The sequence below is a fragment of the Ovis aries genome, chromosome 3 (genome assembly GCF_016772045.2).
Source record: "Ovis aries strain OAR_USU_Benz2616 breed Rambouillet chromosome 3, ARS-UI_Ramb_v3.0, whole genome shotgun sequence".
In the NCBI taxonomy this organism is placed as follows: Eukaryota; Metazoa; Chordata; class Mammalia; order Artiodactyla; family Bovidae; genus Ovis; species Ovis aries.
This window is the reverse complement of record NC_056056.1, coordinates 135,522,364-135,546,741: the sequence shown is the minus strand read 5'-3', so window position 1 is coordinate 135,546,741 and position 24,378 is coordinate 135,522,364. Positions and strand designations below refer to the sequence as shown.

General features: G+C 36.1%; 1 protein-coding gene across 5 annotated transcripts in view; it reads left to right on the top strand.

The window, feature by feature from the left end:
- The window catches only part of ATF1 (activating transcription factor 1), a 61,722-nt gene extending 40,975 nt beyond the window's left edge, over positions 1–20,747 (top strand). For 3 of the 5 annotated variants that reach the window (XM_060412607.1, XM_060412606.1, XM_012174295.5), the window contains exons 3-7: positions 2,692–2,792; positions 10,739–10,869; positions 13,977–14,159; positions 14,247–14,406; positions 19,255–20,747. In XM_060412607.1, coding sequence (XP_060268590.1) covers positions 2,692–2,792; positions 10,739–10,869; positions 13,977–14,159; positions 14,247–14,406; positions 19,255–19,399 — 720 coding nt within the window. In that variant the 3' untranslated portion in view covers positions 19,400–20,747. Of the gene's footprint in view, positions 1–73; positions 194–2,691; positions 2,793–10,738; positions 10,870–13,976; positions 14,160–14,246; positions 14,407–17,056; positions 17,178–19,254 lie in introns of those variants that run through there. The other 2 variants (XM_012174289.4, XM_060412605.1) reach the window with 2 other exon arrangements.
- Positions 20,748–24,378: the final 3,631 nt, after the last annotated feature.

The following is a 24,378-nucleotide window of genomic DNA, read 5'->3' as shown; positions in this document are numbered from 1 at the left end:
TAGTATAAAGAACTCACCTATCTTACATGCACAGGTATTATATTATGTTAATTGAATTTTTATTTGTTCTTAGATGTCATTAAGAGGATCTGCGCCAGTGACAATTGTACCTCTTCCTGGAGAGCAAGTACAGGTTCAGGGGGTCATCCAGACAGCTCAGTCTTCTGTAATTCACCCACCACACGTGCAAACGGTACAGAAATTAAAAGACTTAGTGGCTGAGAGAGGGGACTTGTGAACCTGGAGTCTTTGGACAGCTGAAGTTGCTGTAGTTTCAATATTACAGACCAAGATAACGATGTCTTAGAGATTGGACTATAGAACAAATGAAGTGAATGGAAAAGTTTTAGAACTTCTAGTTTCATGTATATACTACCCAGTGAAAACAGAAGGCAATTTTGGGGAGAAGTTATTGTTCAGAATTTAAGGAAATGAAAGATTTTCTGAAGGGAAAGCACCTTTTTATCCTAGTGGTATCCTTCACGAAAAAGAGAATTCTGAAGAAAGGGTCGATGATGTGAGTGTCTTAGCAAAGTAAGAAAGTACCTACTTTATGCTTTATGGTGATCATATAAAAGAGTTCCCTCATTGTAAAATTCTTACTTATGCCTGTCTATTTACACCTGGCAACAATAGGAAGCAAAGAGCCATTCTGGGTTCTTTGCTTTTTACTCTTTCTCCCCATTTTATCTTCTGGCTCCTGTGAGTCTCAGAATGCCTTTGGTCATCTCTCATTTTTAGAAGCAGCTATCTTGGAAGGAAATCTGTAACCCATTTTCCCTCTTGAGTATATACAGTGGCTGTATAACTCATCTTTCCTCTTGAGTATATACAGTGTCTGTGTAGCTCATTTTCCTCTTGCGCATATACGGTGTCTGTATAACTCATTTTTCCTTGAGTATATACAGTGTCTGTGTAGCTCTTTTTCCCTCTTGAGTATATACAGCATCTGGCAGGGCTGTCAGCTCTGGAGCTGCGTCTTTATGTGTTTTTTCCTTCGTGAAAGGTGATTGCTGCATGGTTTTTCTGAGTTTTTAATGTGAAGATTTTACTCTTACTTTCTAGTGCTGTCATTAGAGTTCTTCCTCTTAGTTATAAGTAATGTCTTAGTTCTAGGAATTATTTTCTTGAGTTCACTGGGAGGCTTTGGAGTAAATCTGCGGACAAAAGGTAAAAGAGCTAAGATTTAGATTAGAAATGGTATATCTGTGATGCTTGAGGAAACAGAAGCGACTGGTCTTCTTTAATTACTACTGTGTTGTTTGTTACTGTGATTATTTATTAACTATTACTGATTATGACCCGTTCTTTCTTTTCTATCAAAAGATAAAGATTTAAGATATAAAAAAGTATAAGTATACTTGAACTCATTTTTGAAGGTGATTATACAGTGTAAAACAAGCTTCTTTGGAAATTTAAGATCTAAGCCTAAAATAGTTTAGGGGAAGGCTTTCTGTATACAGTAGGTAATGTAGAGAATTTATTTATTATGTCCTTTCTAGAAGCCTGTTTTATTTTTTTAAAAGAAGTCAGGTATCGCAATGTAACTTCAGAAAAATATTGAGAAATTTAATACATTAAAAAAAATCTTATTTCCTCAGTTGTAAGATGTAACTTAAAACTTGCATATGGTTATTGTGCTGACTAGTTTTAATAGGTTTTACTTTTTTCTCTACTTGAAAGTTTTCTCCTCAACATTTCCAGCATTGGCTTCTCTTGCCTTTCAGATCTCAAGTTAAATATCTCATCAAGGAGGCTTTCACAGACAATCAATAAGTTTATTATTAATAGTAGTTAAAATTTAATGTGTACTTGTGCCATGCCATGCACTGAATGCTTTACATGTATTAACTAATTCAATTATGAAATGAGATAAAGCTAATTATTACATATTTTTAAGTTTACTTATGTTTGTACCTGCCCTTCCCAGTGACCTCCACTTTGCCAGATCTAATGGTTGTCCTGGGTCCTTATATTACTTCACCTGCTAGCAGAATTTGACATGGTTGATCATTCTTTTCTCCTTAATACTCTGTCTTTGCTAGTTTTTCAAGGACACTGCATTCATTTGGTATTCCTCCTGCCTCACTGGTAGCTTATTCTTGGCCTCATTTGCTGGTTCCTCCCCTTCTTTCCAACCTCTTACTGCTAAGAATGTCCCTGGGTTTTGTGCTATCTCTCCTTCCTGAGCTCACTTAGTCTTGTGGCTTTAAGGACTGTCCTAGAGAGCTGACTTCCAATATGAATGTCTAGCCCAGAGCTCTTCCCTGACACACAGGTTTGTATATTCAATAGACTCCTCAATGTCATTATCTATTAACTAGATATTAGTTGGATATCTAGTAGCATTTCAAAGCATGTCCAAAATCCAAATCAGATAGCATTAATGGTAAAAAATCTGAGTAGTGTGCAACAGTCTCAAGACTGGTATTTACAACTCTAGTGCAGTAGTATTGCTTTACTTGGGGGATAGACTTCTTAGTTCTGAGCCTGCTGTGTTTTATGTTCCTTTAGTTTAGACTCCTGAAATAAACTTTCTCCTTTTTCCTTTTCTTTCTTTTAGACCTTAGATTTAATGACAAATGAATTTGGGTGGTAGAAGACAGATTTTTTTTTTTTTAAGTAAAAATTAAATTTAATTCTTTTCCCACTTGGTTTGTTCATCTTAGTAAAACCAGTTCTGTTTTTCAGGTATCATCTTTATCAGAGAGTGAGGAGTCTCAGGACTCATCCGACAGCATAGGCTCCTCACAGAAAACCCACGGGATCCTAGCACGGCGCCCATCTTACAGGTTAGTGCTCATGTATCAAATCCTGTGTGTGTTATATTACCACATGAGTTTGAATGGTGTAAAGCAAAGCAGATTACATCAAGAAGGAACATGTGTTTATATCAGAAGGCACGTGTTAAGAGAGATAGGCTTGAGCCAGGTTATGAAGGGCCCCTGTTGCTGTGCTGAGGAGGAATTTAGACTTACCTTCTGGCAAAGTATTAGATATCCGTGTTTACTTTTAGTTAACTTTAATAGTAATTTGAAAGGACTGTAGATTTTAAGAATTGAACTACTTTGCAGCTCAAGTTCCAAACTGGCCGCTACATGGTGCACACGGGGTCAAATCTGAATAGCACTGCAGAGTCTTTGAAAACTGAAACTGATGTTGGAACTACAACGCACAGAAGGCCAATCAGAACTTGTGGTTTAGACACAACCAGGTTGATAGCCTGCTAAAAGAAGAATATCAGAAATTCTCTGCAGGATTTAAGAGAGTCAGGTATCATAATATTGAAAATGTCCATTACTTGGCATACAAAGAACCTGGAAGAATCTTAACTTGTAAGGAAAGACTATCAGCAAATGCCATCATCTCCTAGATGAACAAGATACTGGAATTATATGATAAGGACTTTAAAGGAGCTATTACTGCAGTGTTCTGACTAACAAGTAAGGGTAGATTCTCTTGAAATGAATGGAAAGATAGAAACTCTCAGCAAAAAAATAGATATGAAAAGAACAAAACAGAAATTCTATAGCTGAGAAATACAGTTAACTGAAAAAAAAACCTCACTGGATGGATTCAATAGGAGAACAGAGATAAGTTACTCAACTTAAAGATAGTTCAGTGGAGAGTATCCAGTCTGAAGAATAGAGATCAGAAAAATTAATTCCCAGGGACTAGAGAGACAGTTCCCAAAGATTTAACATTGTGTCATGTGAGTCATAGAACAGAAAAAAAGTATGTTGCAGAAGAAATGCTTTTGGAAATAATGACTGAAATGTTCCCAAGTTCAGTGAAACCTACAGATTCAAAAAACTTGGCAAATCTTAAACAGGATAAAACACAAAAGAAACCCCTGCCCAGACATGCCATAATTAAATAGCTATGAAATACACATATTGTGAGCAACCACTTATATGACACACCACTTATAAGGGAATGCTGTGAAAGACTCTAGATTTCTCACCAAAACTGCAGGCTAGAAGAAATGAATAGCATTTTTAAAGTACTGAAAGAAAAGAACTGTTAATCCAGAATTCTGTGTCTTGTAAAAATAACCCTGGGAAATGGAGTTGAACTAAGTATTCTCAGATAAAAGAAAACTAAGAGAAATCATCAACAGCAGAGTTTCTCTAAAATAACTACTAAGTTATTAAGACCAAAAGAAACTTGGAATAGCAAGATCTGGGCAAATATAATAGACTGTTCTTCTGTGAATAGTTTGATAGTTGAAATATATTTGACAGTTGAAAAAAATGACTCTGATGGGGCTTTCAGTGTATGCAGAGGTAAAATATAAGACAACTTACAAAATAAATGGGATCAGGTAGGGATTTAATGTGGTAGTAAGGTTTCTAAGATTCACTTCAAGTGGTAAAACATTGACTAAGTAGACTTATCATCTGTATTGTAACACCAGAGCAACTACTAAAGAAACTGTACACAATAGGTAAATTGAAATTGAGTTTTAAAAAATCTTAAAAGAATGCAGAAGAATCTTTTTAAAAAGCAAATAATAAAATGTTAGTTCTACCAGTATCAATAATTATATTAAGAGAGCATGGGACTTCGCTGGTGGGCCAGTGGTTAAGACTCTGCACTTTCCAACCTAAATGTCCATCAGCAGAGGAATGGATAAAAGAAGATGTGGTCCACATACACAGTGGAATATTACTCAGCCATAACAGGAACAAAGTAGTGCCATTTGCAGAGACATAGATAGACCTAGAGACTGTCATACAGAGTGAGGTAAGTCGGAAGGAGAAAAACAGATACTGTATAGTATTGTTTATATTTGGAATCTAGGAAGATGGTACAGGTGAACTTACTTGCGAAGCAGAAATAGTGACACAGATGTAGAGAAAAAATTAGCAGATACCAAGGTGGGTGGGTGGGATGAATTGGGAGACTGGGATTGACATATATACACTATTCTGTATAAAACAGATAAACTAATGAGAACCTGCTGTATAGCACAGGGGACTCAGCTTAATGCTCTGTGGTGACCTAAATGGGAAGGACATATAAAAAGAGGGGATATATGTGTATGTATAACTGATTCACTTTGCTGTACAGTGGAAATTAATACAACACTGTAAAGTAACTGTACTCTATAATAAAAATCAGTGTTAAAAAGACTGCACTTCCACTGCAAGAGGCATGGGTCCCATCCCTGAGCAAGGAAGTTCCACGCGCCCTGAGGTGTGGCCAAAAAATAGAGCACATGACTGAAACTCACTAGTTAAAAGAGATGATAAAACTATATACCAGTGTTCCTGTGAATACAAACACAAAAATCCTCAACAAAATATTAGTAAGTCAAATAGGTTAACAGATGGAAGGTATTATACACCATAATTGAGTAGGATTTATCCCAGGACTGGAAAATTGGTTTAACATCTGAAAGTCAATTAATGTAATAAATCATATTTGTAGGATAAAACCGGAAAACTTATAGTCATCTCAGCAGACACAAAAAGCATTTGATGAAGTCAGGGTTAAAGGGCTTCCCTGATGACTTAGCACTAAGGAATCTGCCTGCCAATTCAGGAGATGCAAGAGACGCAGGTTCGATCCTCGGGTCAGGAAGATTTCCTGGAGGGAATGACAACCCACTCTAGTGTTCTTGCCTGGAGAATCCCAGGGAGAGAAGAACCTGGCAGGCTGCAGTCCAAAGAGTCGCACACAACTGAACGACCAAGCACACACACAGTGCCCTTTAATGATAAAAATTCTCATCAGACAAATAGATGGGAGCTTCCTCAACTTGATGATGAGTATCTACAAAAGCCCATAGCTGACATAGTTAATGGAGAAAGATTGAATATTTTCTCCTCCTAAGAGCAGGCACAAGACAAGGCTGTGAATGTCTCACTACTTCTACTCTCAGGCAGTTAAGAAAATTAAAAAGCTTACTGGAAAGGAAGAAATAAAAGTTTGCAGATGACAGTGATTTCATATATAGAAAATCCCAAAGGATCCACTAAAGTAGAAATAATAAACAGGTTCAGCAGGGTTTCAGGATACAAAATGAACTGTATTTCTCTACACTAGCAATAAACAATCCAGAAATGAAATTAAGAAAACAGTCCTACTCATAACAACATAAACTATATAAAGTGCTTGAAATTAAATTTATAAATCCAAGTTATATATCAGGTCACCCAAAAAGTTTGGGTTTTTTCCATATGGAAAGGCCTAAATGAACTTTTTGACCAGTCAAGTAAATTTAACAGATATATATAATATTAATACTTGTATATTGAAAACTACAAAACTTCATTGAGAGGAATTTTTAAAAGTCTTAGCTGGAAAGACATTACATGTTCATCAACTGGAAGACTGAATATTGTTAAGACAAATAACCCAGTTAAAAAATGAGGAAAAGACTAGAATATTTATCCAAAGAAGAAACACAGATGGCCAATAAGCATGTAAAAAATTGTTCAGCATGATTTTTCATTAGGTAAATGCAAGTCAAAATAATGAGATACCACTTCAAACCTAGTAGGATGCTTAAAAAAATCCCAAACAAAACATAACAAATGTTGGTAAGGGGGACAGTGGCTATGGAAACAATCTGGCAGTTCTTCAAAATACTGAACATATTTATGTTATAAACCACTACTAATATTGCTATACATATAACCAAGAGAAATAACATAATGAAAATGAAAGTAAAGTGGGTGTATTAGTATCATACAAAATGGACTTCAGAGCAAAAAAAATTATCAGAGATAAAGAGAAAATCAGTTCACCAAGAAGATATAACAACCCTAAATATGTGTGCACTTAACAACAGAGCTTCAGAATACATGTATCAAAAACTTACAAAACTGAAAAGCAAAATAAATCCACAGTTACAGTTGAAAATTTGTGTACATCTATCTTAATATCCAACAGAAGTTACAGCAGAAAATAAGCAAGATCTTAGAACTGAACAATACCATCAACCAGTTGGATCTAATTGGCATTGTTAGAACACTTCACCTACGTGCACAAAGAATATCCACCAAGAAAGACCACGTCCTGGATCATAACAAACCTTAACAAATTTAGAAAAACTGAAATTACACAAAGTTCTTTACTCATACTTGAATTAGACTAGAAGCCAATAAAGGAAGGATAACAGGAAATCTCCATACAGAAATTAACACACTTAGAAATAACCAAACAGAAAATCTTAAGGGAAATTAGAAAACATTGAACTTAATGAAAGATTAAAAATACAAAATATCAAACTCTGTAGGAAATAACAAATCAGTAGGAAATAGAGGGAAATTTACCTTATTAAACACTATATAGGAAGGAAGGTCTCAAATCAACAGTCTCAGCTTCCACTTTAAGAAACTAGGGGAGAAACAAAATAAGCTTAAAACAAGCAGGAGAAAAAAAATAATAGAGATTAAGAGCAGAAATCAGGGAATTCGCTGGCAGTCTGTTGCTTAGGGCTCCATGCTTCCACTGCTGGAGGGTTCAATTCCTGGTTGGGGAACTAACATCCTGCAAGACAAGTGGCGCAAGTGGGAGTGCCGGAGAGCAGAAATCTGTGAACTTAAAGAGAAAACGAACAGAGATAACTGAAAGGTGGTTCTTTGTGGGGTAGGAAGGTGTGGAATCAGTAAAACTGATAATCTTGTAGCAAGATGGCTGGATGGTGTGGTTGGAGAAGTCACAGGGACAAACCTTGTCAACCATGTCATGTATTCTGATAGGGAACCGTTGCACACGAGTGATTTGGTCTAACTGACATTTTAAAAAGATGACTGGTGGTTGTGTGGAGAGCAGACTGTAGCAAGGAGGACCTGCTAGAGGCTGTTGTTCGGTCAGGAGGAGCTGGTGGTATGGACTTGGGGAACCACAGTGGAGGTGAAGAGGATGGGTAAGATTCTGAATATATTTTCAAGATAGAAACAATGAGATTTGTTTATGAATTGGATAAAGGTTGTGAGAAAGAGGACAACTCCAAAATTTTTGAAAAGTAGAGTTGATATTTACTGGCATGAGTAAGACTGCCAGGGGTAGAGGGATATCTGATACTAGATTTGGAGGTATTAAGTTTGAGGTGCCTGTTGAATGGAAGCATTCAGTACACAATTGGATATGTGAGTTTTGAGTTCAGGAGAGAAGTTGAGAAAATACCATTTTGAGGGGTCATCAGTGTACACAAGGTATTCAAGCCTTTGGGACAGATGAGCTCATTGGAAAGAATGTAGATGGAGAAGTCCGAAAGATGGCTCTTTAAGATTCTCCAGGGTTGAATAAGGAGGATGAGGAAGAATGGAAAACAATGGCAAATGGTATCTCAAAATATAGTAAAATAAAGTAATATATGCGGGAGTGATAAATAACAATTTAGATAATGGCACTCATTGAGAGGGAAAAAGGGAAAGGAATTGGTGGTGACATTTTGGTGTATATGTAACTTAATTCCTGTTAAAATGAGATATCTGAAGCAAACATGGCACAGTGGCGATGAGTTGATTCCTGGTATATGGTGCATAGGTGTTTTACTTTCCGTCCTCTTTTTTTTGCTGAGCTGGGTCTTGAACAGCTTCTCTCGCGTTGAGGTGAGCTGCCCTTGAGCTACTGTCTAGCTGTGGTGTGCAGGCTTCTCGTTGTGGTGGCTTCTCTCGTTGCTGAGCACGGGCTCTAGGGCGCATGCGCTCCGGAGTTGTAGTTCTCTGGCTCTAGAGCACAGGCTTAGTAGTTGTGGCACACAGACTTCATGGCTGCACAGCGTGTGGGATCTTCAAGGAACCAGGGATTGAACCAGTGGCTCCTGCATTGGCCGGCAGATTCTTTACCACTGAGCCACCAGGGAAGCCCTTCTGTACTTTCTGTGCTCAAAATATTTCGTAACTTAAAATTGAAAAAGAAATGGGGACAGCATTCCACCATTTCATGCAAGGCTGGCTGCTTAGGATCTTGCAGGCAGTTTGTTAAATGTATTCTCGAGCTCTGTCCTGACCAGCTCACTCAAATCATTAAAGGTGCCATTTGGGAGTCTGGATTCAATAAGCCTCTCCAGATGATTCTGGTACATAGCAGGTTTGGGAAGCACAGTGGCGGTTCTACAGATGGCTAACACAGAGTTTGTAGGACCGCCATGTCCTTTGTTCTCCACTCTGGTTCTTGGTGGGAAGACTGTCCAGGTTAAGGGGACCAAGCTGGGAAAGGATCTTCAACATGTGATAAGAGAACATCTGAAGGATCTGAAATTATCTGGCCACCGATGAAGAAAACCTGAAGCAGTTGTCAGATATTGCAAAGCTAGGGCATGGATATAGGATTAGGGTATAGAGTTTAACTTTCTCTAGTTTCACTGGGTGGAATTAGCTTTGAAACTAAACAAGGATGAGCTCTAACCATCCAATAATTGAATAGTTTGCTTTTTGAAATTGTGGATGCCTTATTCCTATAAATAGAAGCTGTTAGTAATGTTAGAGAATTCCTGAATGGGCTGGAAGTTTAGCATAGGTAACATGAAAGATCTCATTTAATGCTAAGGGTTATTTTTTTTTCTTTGTGATTCTTTTTTGTTATTGTTTTTGCACAAGTAGTTAAGATTTTCTAATTTTTCTCCAACAAACGTGGAATTCTTGAGTAAAAATTTCTTTCTTTCAATGCTCCTTCCATCCCCAGCTGTGTTTTGGAAGACCTTTCTTTTCAGCAAGGCATCTTTTTCCATCCCCTTACTTTTGCCTTATGTTTGTGGAGTCAAGTGTACTTCTTGTTAAAATAATGAATTTTGTTTATCACAGATACTCTGTGTTTTTATAGTAGTTTTTTTTTATACTTTCCATCAAAGTTAGGAAAATGGGCTCCATCCCCCTAATTTATACACACATTCTTTTACATATGGTTTATCACCAGATATTGACTATAGTGCCCTATGTTATGCAGTAGGATATTGTTTATCCATTCTAAATGTTACCAGTTTGCATTCACTAACCCCAGACTCCCAGTTCATCCCCTTCCACCTTGGCAACCACCAGTCTTAGAGTAGTATTTTTAATCTCCTTGTTTCTTTCTGAGAACTATGGGTTTCTCTTCCACTATAGAGTTGAAGGTTGAAAAAATAAATTTAATCTATTGATTGATCGCTGCACCATGCAGCATGTAGGGTAGGATCTTAGTTCCCAGACCAGGAATCAAACCTGTGCCCTCTGCAGTGGAAGTGTGGATTCTTGACCATTGGACTGCCAGGAAAGTCCCCAATTTGATCTTTTTAAATAAAGGTAACTGACACTGTTTAGGAAATGAATAGCACCTTATACTCACAATGGAGCCAGCCACCTCTCCTATAAAGAGACCTTTTCTACCTCTACAAGGGCCTTGTTGTTGAAAAGGCACTCTGTATGGGTATTTGCTCATTGTTTCTTTTCAGGTCATCATAAACTAAAATGTAACCAGCCTGCTAAACAGAGTCTTGTTGCTTAGTCACTAAGTCATGTCTGATTCTTTGTAGCCCCATGAACTGCAGCACACCAGGCTTCCTTGTCTTTCACTATCTCTAGCTTGAGGTAAAAAAATAGTATGTGCTAAACAAATGATTCTTCGATGCCACAGTTTAGGTGTCTGCTGCTGCTGCTGCTGCTAAGTCGCTTCAGTCATGTCTGACTCTAGGTGTCTACTAGATCACTGTATTTTTAACCTGAAATTGGAAGAGGTTTAGTAATTTCTTTTTGTAAAGTCGTCCTCATTACCAACATTAATAATAGAGTTCTGTTTTCCACAGAAAGATTTTGAAAGACCTATCTTCCGAAGATACACGGGGCAGAAAAGGAGACGGAGAAAACCCTGGAGTTTCTGCTGTCACTTCTATGTCTGTTCCAACTCCCATCTATCAGACTAGCACCGGCCAGTACAGTACGTACAGGAGTAACTTCCCACCTGGCAGACACAGAACAGAACCTTCCTGTGAAGAAGCTGGCATAGACTGTCATACTTTGATAGTGATGAGTATTAAAGGATAATAAGTAGCATTTTGAGCCAGAAATAATGCAGAGTTCTTTTTTAGCATTATCTCATTTATTCCCTACAACAATTTTGTAAGGTGGGCAGTTAACAATTCATGAGGGAACTGAGGTTAGAGAGTTAGACAGTTAATATCCCTGAAGTCACACAGCTTGCTAGTGATACATAGCTTACATACTTATTTTGGGGGTAAGTCTGTGAGTTTTGACAGATGCTTGGAGTTGCCTAAGCACCACCACAATCAAGATACTCCATCACCCCCAAGAAATTCATTTGTGCTGTCCCATTTGTAAATAACCTCTCCCTTCTCTCATAAGCCCTGTTCTTTAAGTCTAATTGGCTCTTGCCACAAAACAGCTGTCCTATCTGACCACCTCTCACCATCTCCACCACCTGGGTTTATACTGTCATCTGAACTACTGCAGTATCCAATTAGTTATCTTGCTTCCCATCCTTGATCTGATAGTTTTCGATATTGCAACCAAAGCAGTTTATTTAAAATGTCTATTAGATTACACCGCTTTAGCTCAAAATCTTCCAGTGGCTTTCTGACACATTTAGAATAAGTCCTAAAGGCATTACATCAGGATCTGGCTTTGCCTACTCTGATCTCATCTCCTGTCACTTGATGCCATTTGGCCACACAAACTTTCTTGCCGTTTATTAAACACATGAAGCTCATTTCTGCCTCAGGATCTTTGGACGTGTCATCCCTAGCACCTGCATGTTCTTGACCCAGATCCTCATATGGCTTACATCCTCACTCTTGCTCTGCTTAAGTGTCACCTCCTCAGAGAGACCACTGTGGCTAAAATACATTGCTCCACCCTTTAGTTTATTTTCTTAGGTACTTTTCCAATATAATTACATATAAATGCTTTAAAGTATATTTGTTTAATTATAGAATATATGTAGATTAGCTTATTTGATTTATGATTTATGATCTCCTTGAGGGGGAGAACTTTGTCTTGTTCACCACTATAACCTTGGGATATTGGGCCTGGCACATAGTAGGCTTTCAGTAAAATGTGTTATGAACATATAATTTTAGGAATATATATAGAATATTTTTGAGAACACAAACTGGGCAAAGTGGTTGCAAGGAAGGAAACTTAGGAGCAGAGCTCAGAAGCAGTTGGGAGGTTCACTTTTCATTTTAAACAAAACTGAATTTTTAAAAATCATATGTATTATTATTTCCAAAAATATTTAAGACAGCATATTAGCAAGTTAAAAGTTATGATACATGGTTTATTATTATGAAAACTATATAGAAACTTAGGCCAGTATTTCGCATGGTACAATCGAAGTACAGGACAGTACATGTTGTTAAGGGCAGTTCGATGCAGCAGAACTTCCTTGCTGATGCAGATGTTCTCTGTCTGCATTGTTCAGTATAGGAGCTCCTAAGCTGTGTGTGACTACGAGTACCTGGTGAGACTGAGGAACTGAATTTTTTATTTTAATTAATTTAAATAGCCATATGTGGCCCATGGCCACTATACTGAATAGTACAGATTGAGAGTAAATTCAACCAGGTAGATACACATGTCAATCAAGTATAGGAAGATATGTTGCAAAAATGAAAACAATGCTGTATTAATGTATATATTTGCATATACATCAGAAGATGTGTATCTGTCTATAATGTGTGTGAATAGACAAATGCATTGGGTCTTAGTTGTGGTACACGGACTCCCTAGTTGTGGCCCATGGGCTCAGTAGTTGCAGCACACAGGCCTGGTTGTTCTGCAACATGTAGGATCCTAGGTCCCTGACAAGGGATGAACGAATACAGGGTACCTCTGTCCCCTGCATTGCAAGGCAATTTTTAACCACTGGACCATCAGGGAAGTCCCTATATTTTGATATTATATATCAGTCTATATGAGCATAGGGAGATACCAGGAAGGATGTGCACCAGAAATAATGGTTATCTCAAGAGGGTGGTGGGAAATGGCAAGTGGAATAATAGGGATAATGGGCCTTTTACTTTAAATATTTTATTTTTTATTTATTGGCCGCACTCACTGCTGCGTGCAGTCTTTATCTAGTGTGGAAAGCAGGGGCTACCCTCTGGCTGTAGTGCAGAGTCTTCTCATTTGTGGCAGCTTCTCTTACTGTGGAGCATGGGCTCTGGCACAGGCTGGCGCAGTTGCCCTGGGCTTGTGGGATCTTCCCAGACCAGGGATCAAACCAGTGTCCCCTGCCTTGCAAGGCAGATTCTTAACCACTGGACCACCAGGGAAGGCCGGACTTTTCCTTTTTATATATATTTATATGTATGTTGTGTCTGTTACAGGGAAAGAGATTGAAAGTAATTGCTACTGTAAATTTAAAACAAATCTCTACATCTAAAAAACTTTAATGTCTTTTCTTCTGAAGTCATTTTATAAATTATATGGGAATATTTGTGGTGTGGCAATAGGGAAAGTCTAAGGATAACTAGAAACAGTGTCACCACTGGAGAGTGGAGCTGAGAAAGCCTGTGAAGATTTTTTTTTTCATTATGTAACCTTTTTTATCCTTTCTGAATTTTTTTCCATAGGCACACTTACCTATTCAAAAAATTTTAAGATAAAATCTTTCTAGTGCTTTTAAATAAAAATTACAGACTATGTTACTCTTTCCTTCTACTTATTTTTGCTTTAAAGGTTATTTGTCAGTGGTATCCCTTTCTCATGCCCAGAACTGCTGTGACAACATTAACAATTAGCATGTAGTGCTCCATAGGGCCCCAAATGACTGATCAGTTATTGTATAATTTAAGACTAAATTTAAGATTAGTGCAAACTTTTATTTGAAATACAAAATTTTATCAAGAAATGCCAAATTTTACTTCTTTTACATGTAGCTCACCTAAAGTAACCAACAGTCATCAAGTGAAATTGCATTTAAACCTGTTTTAATAAAAAGCGATTGTTCTATTCGCCAGTCCTTTGTAATAAGTGTGTTGTATAGCCAGCCTTACATTAGCTATATTTTCTCTTTGGTTAAAGTTGCCATTGCCCCAAATGGAGCCTTACAGCTGGCCAGTCCAGGCACAGATGGAGTACAGGGCCTTCAGACATTAACCATGACAAATTCAGGCAGTACTCAACAAGGTACAACAATTCTCCAGTATGCACAGACTTCTGATGGACAACAAATACTTGTGCCCAGCAACCAGGTTGTTGTACAAAGTAAGTATGCTTAAGTATCTATGGAAAGCATTCCAGAGTACTTTCAAAGACACTTATGAATTTTAACTTATTCTTTGGACCACACAGCTGCGTCAGGAGATATGCAGACATATCAGATCCGTACCACACCTTCAGCTACTTCACTACCACAAACCGTGGTGATGACATCTCCCGTGACCCTTACATCTCAGACATCTAAGACAGATGACCCCCAACTGAAAAGAGAAATAAGGTTGATGAAAAACAGGTAAGTAGTAAAATTATACTATCAGAATGGGTGATACGTTTTTATAAATCTCAGAAAGATTTTAACTGAGATTATATGTTAGAAATGAGAAGAGTTTATATCAGTTTTATTTTAATTGTTAATCTGTCTTATATGTTTCTAGCAGATCAGTGAGTCCCTTTGCACAGTCTCTTATTAATATATGACCTAGAGTTCTTCCATTTCTGTTGTGTTCTTCAAATAGCACTCTTAAGCAAAACTTTTAAAATAGTATTGTTCTTGTTGGGTTGACAAAGTTAAGTGAAAATAATAATTTTCTGCTTGCTGTTTGTTGACTAGAGTAAGAATAGGGAAGAATTACTAGGTTTCTGGCATAATACCTAGTATACATATGGATACAGAATTGTTCTTAAAAATGAATTTTGATCATGAAAATGTAGTAGTCATTTAACCTCTAGAAACATTACCTTTCATTTAATATGTATTTTAAACAATGCTGTTTGCATCTCATGTACATCTGGTATTAAAACTAATTCTTTGAGAAAAAGAATCTAATGGATAGCTTTTTGCAGTGTGTTCAAGGGAGAAGAAAAAAGATACTAATAAACTATATTAGAAACAAAAGAGGGTAAATAGCTACAGATTACAACAAATTTTTAAAATTATAAATAAAGTTCTATTTTTAGGTCCTCTCGAGTAAGTTAGAAAATCAGAGTAAAAGGATCATTTTCTAGAGGAATAAAAATTACCATAAAGGGCCAGATGGATACACTTAGTTACTTCAAGATAAAATGTTTTACTAAAAATAAAAGGGAGCAATTATCACTGTAAATAAACTTGGAAACAAGGCAGAGACCATCTGTTGTTTTAGAGGTTCCAACAAATACAGTAAGACAAGTAAATGAAATAAGTCATGTAAATATTAGAAAATAATCCTATTTCTTTGCTGATGATATGATTGTGTACCTAGGAAACCCAGAAGACTTGTTAAAAATTACTAGAGTGAGACTTCTCTGACGGTGTAACTTCAGCTGCATAATATTTTTAAAAGCTTGATGAAATATAAAAACCATTTCTTTACATGCTTAGATGAGCATGCAGAAAGAGATCTATTGAGGTTAGAAATGAACCAGAAGCATAGGACCATGATGTTAATAAGCACTGAAGCAGCTGCTGTATATTCCTGGGGATAAGTTCAGATCTTTGTAATTAATTGGCATAGCTTTTGTATGCAGAGGGGACCAGGGACAGAGCGTAGGGACTCCAGCTTGGAGAACTGGATCAAAGATTTTCTTCCTTGAGGTCAAGACCCAAGAAGATCTACACCAATAAGCTGAGAATTGTAACTTAAAAAATGGGTATCAAGAGTTCCCTGATAGTCTGGTGGCTAAGAATCTGCCTACCACTGCAGGGGACATTGATTCAGTCCCTGGTCCAGGAACTAAGATCCATATGCCACAGGGCAACTAAGCCTGTGCGCCACAACTACTGCACCTGTGCGCCCTACAGCTGTCTTCCGCAACAAGAGAAACTGCCAAATGAGAAGCCCACACACCACAACTAGAGAGTAGCCCCTGGCACAGCAGCAAAGATCCAGTGCAGTCCAAAAAATAGGTAAATACTGGGTGAGGGCTCATAGGGTCCCCAGTTGCTTGGAGAAAGCAACCTCAACACAGGCTCTAAAGAATTCCTACACATTGAGTTCTAACAAATATAAGCTGAAAAATCAGAATACCCAAAGAATTAGGCCTCCATTATATATGCCAAGCCCTTAGACCATTTTCACAAAAAAAATTATTTCCATTTTCTTGAGGAAACTGAGGCCTAGAGAAGTCTAGTTACTTGACCAAGGTTACACTGCCCAGTAAGTGATAAGATGTAGGATTTAAATTCATGGGTCCAGGTTTTAGGGTCCAGAGTCTTGAGGAATACCACACAGCCTTTTAGAAGCAAGAGTCAGCAGAAAGAGCAGACAGCAGAATGAGTGCTGTGAAGTCTTCAGTTATCTAATAAGAGAGACAGAAAGAAGCATGTTTTTCATATGTAGAAAAGGATGTCATTGAAAATCATCAAAGATCAAGAGACTATAAAAACGATAAAAATTGGAGAAGAAAAGTAAAACTGCTATTTTAATTTTAACAAAGATATATTCATTTGCTTAGAATATCCAGGAATAATCTGCAAACTCTTTAGAAATGAAAAAGAACCAGGTCTCTTCAACACTGTACTAGAAATCCTTGCCAGTTTAGTAAATCAGGAAAAAAGAGGGGATATTATAAGGATTTAAATGGAGAAAATAAAAGCTGTTACTATTTTTTGTATGATTGCCTGATTTAAAAAAAAAAAACAAAATGGATTTAGAGAAAGATTACTGTAAATAATGAATTCATAAGGTTACTAGATATAAGATCAGTTTCAAAGATCAGCTGTTTTCTTCACATTAGCAATAAAGAGTTTGGTAAATAGTTACTTTAAAGATACTTATATTATCAATAAATGAAATATATAAGAATAAATCTAACAAAAGATGTCCAGGACATTTATGGAAAATATTGGTTTTTAGAGACATTAAAGAAGATCTAATAAATAAATGGAGAAATATACTATGTCCACAGATATGGAAACTCAGTATTATAAAGATGACTATTTTTTCCCCCCAATTGATCCATAGATTCAATGCAGTTCCAATCAAAACCCAAACAGGTTGTTTGAAGAACTTGACAAGTTGATACTAAAATTATAGAAGAGTAAAAAGGGTCAAGAGCAGCCAAAATATTCCAGACAAGAATAAGGTGAGGAGATAATCAAATCTTGTTTAAACCGTGGTAATTAAAATAATGTAATACTGGCATTGAGGTAAACAAAATCACTAGTGAAATAGAGTAGAGAGCTCAGAAACACATCTGTGAATACATGAAACCTTGGTAGGGCAGATTATTGGGGGAAGGAGGGACTCCAATAAATGATGCTAGGATAGTTATTTTATGTGAGAAAATTTCAAATTTCTTCCTCACACCATACCAGATGAATTAAAGAGTATGTGAAAGGTGAAATTTTAAAAACTTTTAGGTTGAAAATACATAATCTCACAGTTTCAAGTATAGGCAAGATTCCTTAAAATAATACAGACATAAAAAATTTAACATGAAAGATGGATGAATCTTCATTAAAATCAATAGCTTTTCATTAAAAGAAAGTGACTGAAAATATAAGCTTCAAATCTACAGAAGATATTTGCAGCATATCTGCCCCCCCAAAAAAAGATTTCTTTGAAAAAATATAAAGATCATCTGAATTAATAAGTACAACCCAACTGAAAAAAAGTTGAATATGTTTTTGAAATGATACACAACTCCACATCCAGAAGAAAATTAAATTGGACTCCTATTTTATACCACATACAGAAGTAATTACAGATAGATTAAAGAAAACTCTGAAAATTAAGCAATAAAATTTATAAAATTTAGGAATATATAGTGCATGGCAGTTTTAATCTAAGCCAAGAAAAAGACTAAAAAAGAGAATTTATCATATAAGAAATAAAAATATCAGAAATCAAGTAGATTAGAAAATAATATAGAAACATATAACGGGTTAGTATGTATAATTCATTGAGAGTTCTTAGGTTGTGTGTCTTTCTAGTAATTTCTAAATGTAAAATAGGCAAAAAGTATGAATGAACAGGCAAATAAATAAGAGCAGATCCAGAGGAGACTTAAACTTTGGAAGATGTTCCGTTTCACTAGTAGTTAGGGAAGTGAAAATTAACAATGAAATGTCTGCATGACAAAGAACTGTGTACCAATGTAGATACATCATTAAAATAGTATGTGTCAAAAAAAGCAAGTTGCAGAGAATATCTTCATTTTTAGTTTAAAAAAAAAAATTCAAAATACTTTTTTACTTGTTGTATATGTATATAAAACGTCAATGAAAATCCATAGAAATATTCTAACAGGACATGTACAAAACTGAGTATCAAAGCATTGTTTATAATTAAAAATTGAACTTTAGAGGATTTATATGTCCAAAGTTAACCAGAGGACCCATACATTTCACTTCTTGGTGTTTATCCAAGAGAAACGGGACATATGTTCTCAGAGACTGGCACAAGGAAGGACATGCGTAGCAGCTAAAACTAGCAAATGGCTCAGCATAATGGATCAACAGATTGTAATTATATCCATACAGTGGAGGAGTATGGAGACGAGACACAAGAGTACATTCTGTATGACTGTTGTCTGAAGGAAGTTCTGTTATAGAATAGGAAAAACTTCATCTCTGGTGATAAAAAAAATCGAAACAGTAGTTGCTTGGGGAGAATGGGCATGAGGGGACTTCTAGGGCAATAAAAATGTCTGACTTGATGGATGATGTTTGGGTTATATAGGTATATGAATGCATTTGCCATAGCAAATTGAATTCTGCACTTAAGATCATTGTGTTTCACTGTATATAGATGATACCCTGATTTTGTTTTAATGAGGGGAAAAAAAGGATGACCAGGGAAAATTACTTAAGTGCATTTACCATTTAAAAAATGTGAACTTTTTTCTAACTTTTTTCACCTGGGCTTCCCAGGTGGTGCAAGTGGTAAAGAAGCTGCCTACCAACGTAGGTTAGACATAATAGACATGATACATGCCGGTTCGATCCCTGGGTCAGGAAGATCCCTTGGAGAAGGGAATGGCAATCCACTCCCATACTCTTGCCTGGAGAATTCCATGGACAGAGGAGCCTGGCGGGCTACAGTTCAGAGAGTCGCAGAGTCAGACACTACTGAAGCAACTTGGCGCACACACAGCACACATTTACCATTTAAAGAATTTGAACTTTTTTCTAACATTGGTTTTTAATGCTTATATTTAGAGAAGCTGCTCGAGAATGTCGCAGAAAGAAGAAAGAATATGTGAAATGCCTGGAAAATCGAGTCGCAGTTCTGGAAAATCAAAACAAAACTCTAATAGAAGAGTTAAAAACTTTGAAGGATCTTTATTCTAATAAAAGTGTTTGATTCTTAAGAAAGAAAATATTTTTGTGGACTTGCCTAAAAATTAGATGGATTTCTTTTCTTTTTAGTGGAGTTTTATGAATTGAAAGGTCAAAAATGAAGCTTTTTATTTAGGTTTTTACAACTCAAAGAGAAATACCTTACACGAGAGATCTGGTGACAGAGGATAAAGTGGAAAAAGACCTCAAGGAAGTTACTGGCACAACTGGAAGCTCTGTAAAAATTAAACATACTCAAGAAACATTGGAAATGAACTTTCACCAATTCGAATTTTCTAAATAACAATAGTTGCCAATATTCCAAAAATGGTAGATAAGATGAAATTTGGTAAATCAGACCTTTAACAATAAATCAGTTTACCCTTACAGGTTTGCATTTCTGTTTCCTAAAATTTACCTTTCTTCAATTGTGTGCGTGTGTTCTGTTTCTGCCAATAAATTCTACATTGCAAATATAAAAGAAAAGCTAATACATAACTAAACATATAAATTATGTATCTTGATTATATATACTTGTTCTGTTGTCAGGTCTCAAATAGGTTTTTAAAAGTCTGTTCATTGGACTCAGGAGGGGTTTTGAGACTAGGTTAACAATTTTTGAGGCCTTGTCCTAAAAGACATCTAAGGTACATGAATGGAGTATGGTGATTTTGTAACATTTTTTATCAGAATGGAAAAGAATTGTTTAGAAGTTTGATACTTTTAAATAGTTTTTTGGTTACTCTGGGAATGGTGATTTTCTACAAATATTTAATAAATTGTTTTTTGATTCTGTATGCAGTTGAATATACATTACTTATTCTGTTGTGCTTTAATAGAACGGAATGTTTACAGGCCCTTAAGATAGAGTATTTTAAAAACCTTCTGAAGATGCATACCAAAGTTTTCCAAGAGGATTTTATAATCAGTTTAATGTAAGGTTTATCGGATTCTAAATACAGTTACTAAGGCAATTTTATGTTAGAGACTATTTTGTATTGTAGTGAATGGTACATTTATAAGAAAAGTGACTGCCAATATATTTTTATAGCTAATCTTTATAAATTCTAAAGTTAAGTTTTTAATGATTATTTTAAATGTTTATATAGTTTGTTAGTAAAAAATATTTTGCATCTCAAAGTATCATTTTTATATTATGGGAAGTAAAGTTTCCAGATTGGCTAATATTTGAATTGTAAGTTTTGTATGCAGTTTATCCAGAGTTCAAAAATGCTGTCAGCACACCAGTGTTCAACCTCTGTATTCCAATTTGTATACACTTTGAAATTGTACTGCAAAACTATTGTGCGCTTCTTAGTACAATATGTATCATATTGTTGTGTATGAAATTAAAGGACATTTGATAAAATTAAGTTTGCTGAATATAAAATATATTGCTTGATATATGAATGACAAGTTTCCTGATAACCATTTTGTTAATTAGTATCTAACTATAGTGCATTCCTAGTTTTGAAATGAGGATAAATTTACAAATCTGGGCTGCACAACCTATTTTAAGGGGATATGTTTATATGTTTTGCTTCAGTCAGAACCAATTATAATAAAGATAGCTAAATATTTTGTTCTACAAGTGTTTAGGACATGGTTAGGGGCCTGTCATGTAGAAATTTTAATTGATAAATCTGTTAATTTTAATAAAATTTTTCATTAACAGGGTCAGGGTCTTTTAAAATGGGACTTTTTTTGTTGATTTGTCAGCAGTTTATGAAAAGAAAGAAAAGTCTGAACACCAGTGGAATTACTTCTGTCTATCACTATCCTAAAGCCTGAGTCTCAAAATAGTGGCCCATCAGGCTAAAGAATATTAGGGGTATGGGGTCAGTGGGTTATATCAAGAGTGTTTTAAAAGTTAGTTTATTGGGTGGATGTTACATTTGGCTCCAGCAGCCTAGCTCTTAGTGCCTTAGCAACTGGACTTACACAAATATTGTAAACTCTCCACAACCTACACATTTGTGGTGTAGGGTCTTGCTCACTAGTTTAGTTAAGCTCTATGTAACAGGCCTGGACAAGCCACTGAGGAGTCCATAAATGCATACCAATTTATGAGGCTTATGACACTTAAAAGGTGATTATACTACAAGCCTGAAATTAAGATTTCAGAAGTTTGAGAGACCAATGAAATTATTTCCTTAGTTCAATTTACTATTGAATTTAAAAATAAATTATCACTTACTGTTTGTTACATTGATGGAAATAACATTACTGCCCACAAATGCATCCTTGAGCATATAAGATTTTTTTTTAATCCCTTTATTTTTATTGACTATCCCTTTATTATTCTATGAAGAATGGACATGTGTTAAAGCTTCAGAAATCTTACCATATTTGTTTTTTCATTCAGCAATTACTATTTTAAAATGACTGGCTATGTTTTTCTCTAGTTAAAACATATATTAATTATGCCTTGGAACTATACAGTTATAATTGCAATTCAGATTCCCAGATGCTGAAATGATAAAATCTGAGTGAATTTGACTAAGTTAAAGGAAAAGTCATAGGTTATAGTGAAAGAAAATGTCAAAGTATATCACAGTCTAATTGCAGTAATCATATTATTTACTGTTACTCAAATTTGGTTTTTATTTTTTAACAAATATTGCCTTTTTTCCCCAAAAACTTCTTCCTATAAAGAAAGGAAAGGAACACTTAAATCAAGGTTGTAGAATTCAGAAGCTCACTGTAGGCAGTGTTTTGCAGAAGTATATTTTTTTGGCCATGCCCTGCAGCATGCAAAGTGGCGTGCGGAATGTTAGTTCCCTGACTAGGGACCGAAGCCATGCCCCCCATGGAGTCCTAACCACTGGACCACCAGGGAAGTCCTTGGCAGAAACCTTCGAGAGAGTCGGTTGACGGTGTAGGCCATTTAATTTTTTTTTTTTTAAGAGATTTTAGTAACTCAGTCCCTTTATTCATGTACCTTTCTTTACAGCAAACACAGACAGGGATTAGAGACCAAGTCTTTGCCATTTCATGGTTGAGATCCTTTTCCTCAGAACTGATGGATATATGTGATAATTTGCTGCCTTCGATAAGTATGTTTTAACATACATTTATTACAAAATTGAGTTACCTATATAATAACATGTACAGTTTTACCATTTCCTTAACATCTACTATTTATTGAGTAATTAATATGCATAAGAAACTATTAAAGTAGACATTCATTCAGAAGAAACCTACTGAAGGCCTTTTCCATGCCAAGCATTACAGGAAGAGTGACAGACCAGACAGAGTTGGTCTCTTACGGAACTCAGGTAAGTAACAGTCTCACAGGGTGACATTAATACCCAACTAAGGTTATATGAGTAATAATAAACAGGGATCTGGGATTTAAACCTACCCCCTAACCAATATAAAACAGCACATATACCCTTACCCCCAACAACACACACCTTTATTTTAAAACTTGAAGGGGAGACTGCATCTTATGCTTCTCTGTACCCCCAGTCTAGGGCAGTCCTTACCTGGTTTAAAGGAGTGCCCTGTTGTGTTAGTCACTAAGTCGTGTCCGACTCTGCGACCCCCACGGACTGTGAAACTCACTCAGTTGTGTCTGACTCTGCAACCAACTATACAGTCCATGGAATTCTCCAGGCCAGGATCCTGGAGTGGGTAGCCTTTCCCTTCTCCAGCCTTTACCCTCTCCAACCCAGGGATCAAAGCGAGGTCTACCCATGGATTCTTTACCAGCTGAGCCACAAGGTTCCTCTGTCCATGGGATTTTCCAGGCAAGAAGAAGAGTGGGTTGCCATTTCCTTCTCCAGGGGATCTTCCTGACCCAGGGATCAAACCCAGGTCTCCTGCACTGCAGGCAGATTCTATACCTAATGTTACTTTACCCAGGGTTACATGGTAAATAGCAAAACCGGTGTTTGGACCTAAACTTGATCAACTCCAGGCTGTGGTCTTAACCTAGAGCGTACCTTCTTAACGTGTGCTGGAAAGTCTGAAAAGCTTCACTGAATCTGCACTCGAATAGCACAGATTCTTAAAGATCTATTTAAATGTGTCCACTAGATGGCAACCTCCGTTCTAAAAAATCACAAGTTTTACAAACTTTAAAAATTACACAGAAAACTACACGTTACCATATCAAATCCTTGTACATGCACCATTCAGAATTAATAAATGTTAACATTTTGTTGCCTTCAGCTCATTTTCTGAAGAGGAAAAAATGCACAGATAAAACTCATCTTTCCCTAGTCCAATTTTCCTCCCTGAAGGAAACCACTATAATGAATTCAGTCTGGAACCAGTCCGTGTTTTTATGTTTACTACATGAAGCCATAAATAACATATCAGACTGTAGTATCTCTTTTAGAAGTTTATAAATGGTACTTTAACTCCCCAAATGAAAGATCAAGCAGACCAAAGAAAATTTAGGATTTTAGCTATGATAAAGTAATACTTTCTTTTGGAAAAAACCTGAATATGAGAGCAATTTTTTTTTTTATCAGATGACAATTCTTAGAATTTACCATCAACTCTGAAAAAATACTTGCCAACAAAAAAATTTTTTTAAATCATAAGATGTGCAAGAAAGCTTAGACTTAGTTGATAAAACAGTAAACAAAAACACCTACAATGAATTTTAAAAAGAAAAAAGTCACAATTTCTTTCCCCACTACCCACTGCCATCATAAATAAGCAATCAAATAAAATTTTGAGGAATTAACTGCTCAGTGAAGGATACTAATTAAACATGAAACATGGTGTTTCGCAAGCTCAACTACTTGGAGAAATGACAGAGGACATCGGAAGACCCCTCTACAAATCTATGCATATTAGTAATCATAACAAGTGTAAATGTACTGAGCATTTTAAAGATTGCCATGTTGGATTAGAAAACAAAATTCACTATATGTTGTTTACAGCCCTAAAATATAAGGATACAGCAAGGTTGAAAGTAAAAGCACGGAAAAGGTTATATCAGCCAATTATTAGCCAAAAGAGAACAAAGCATAAATGTAGTACAGCTAT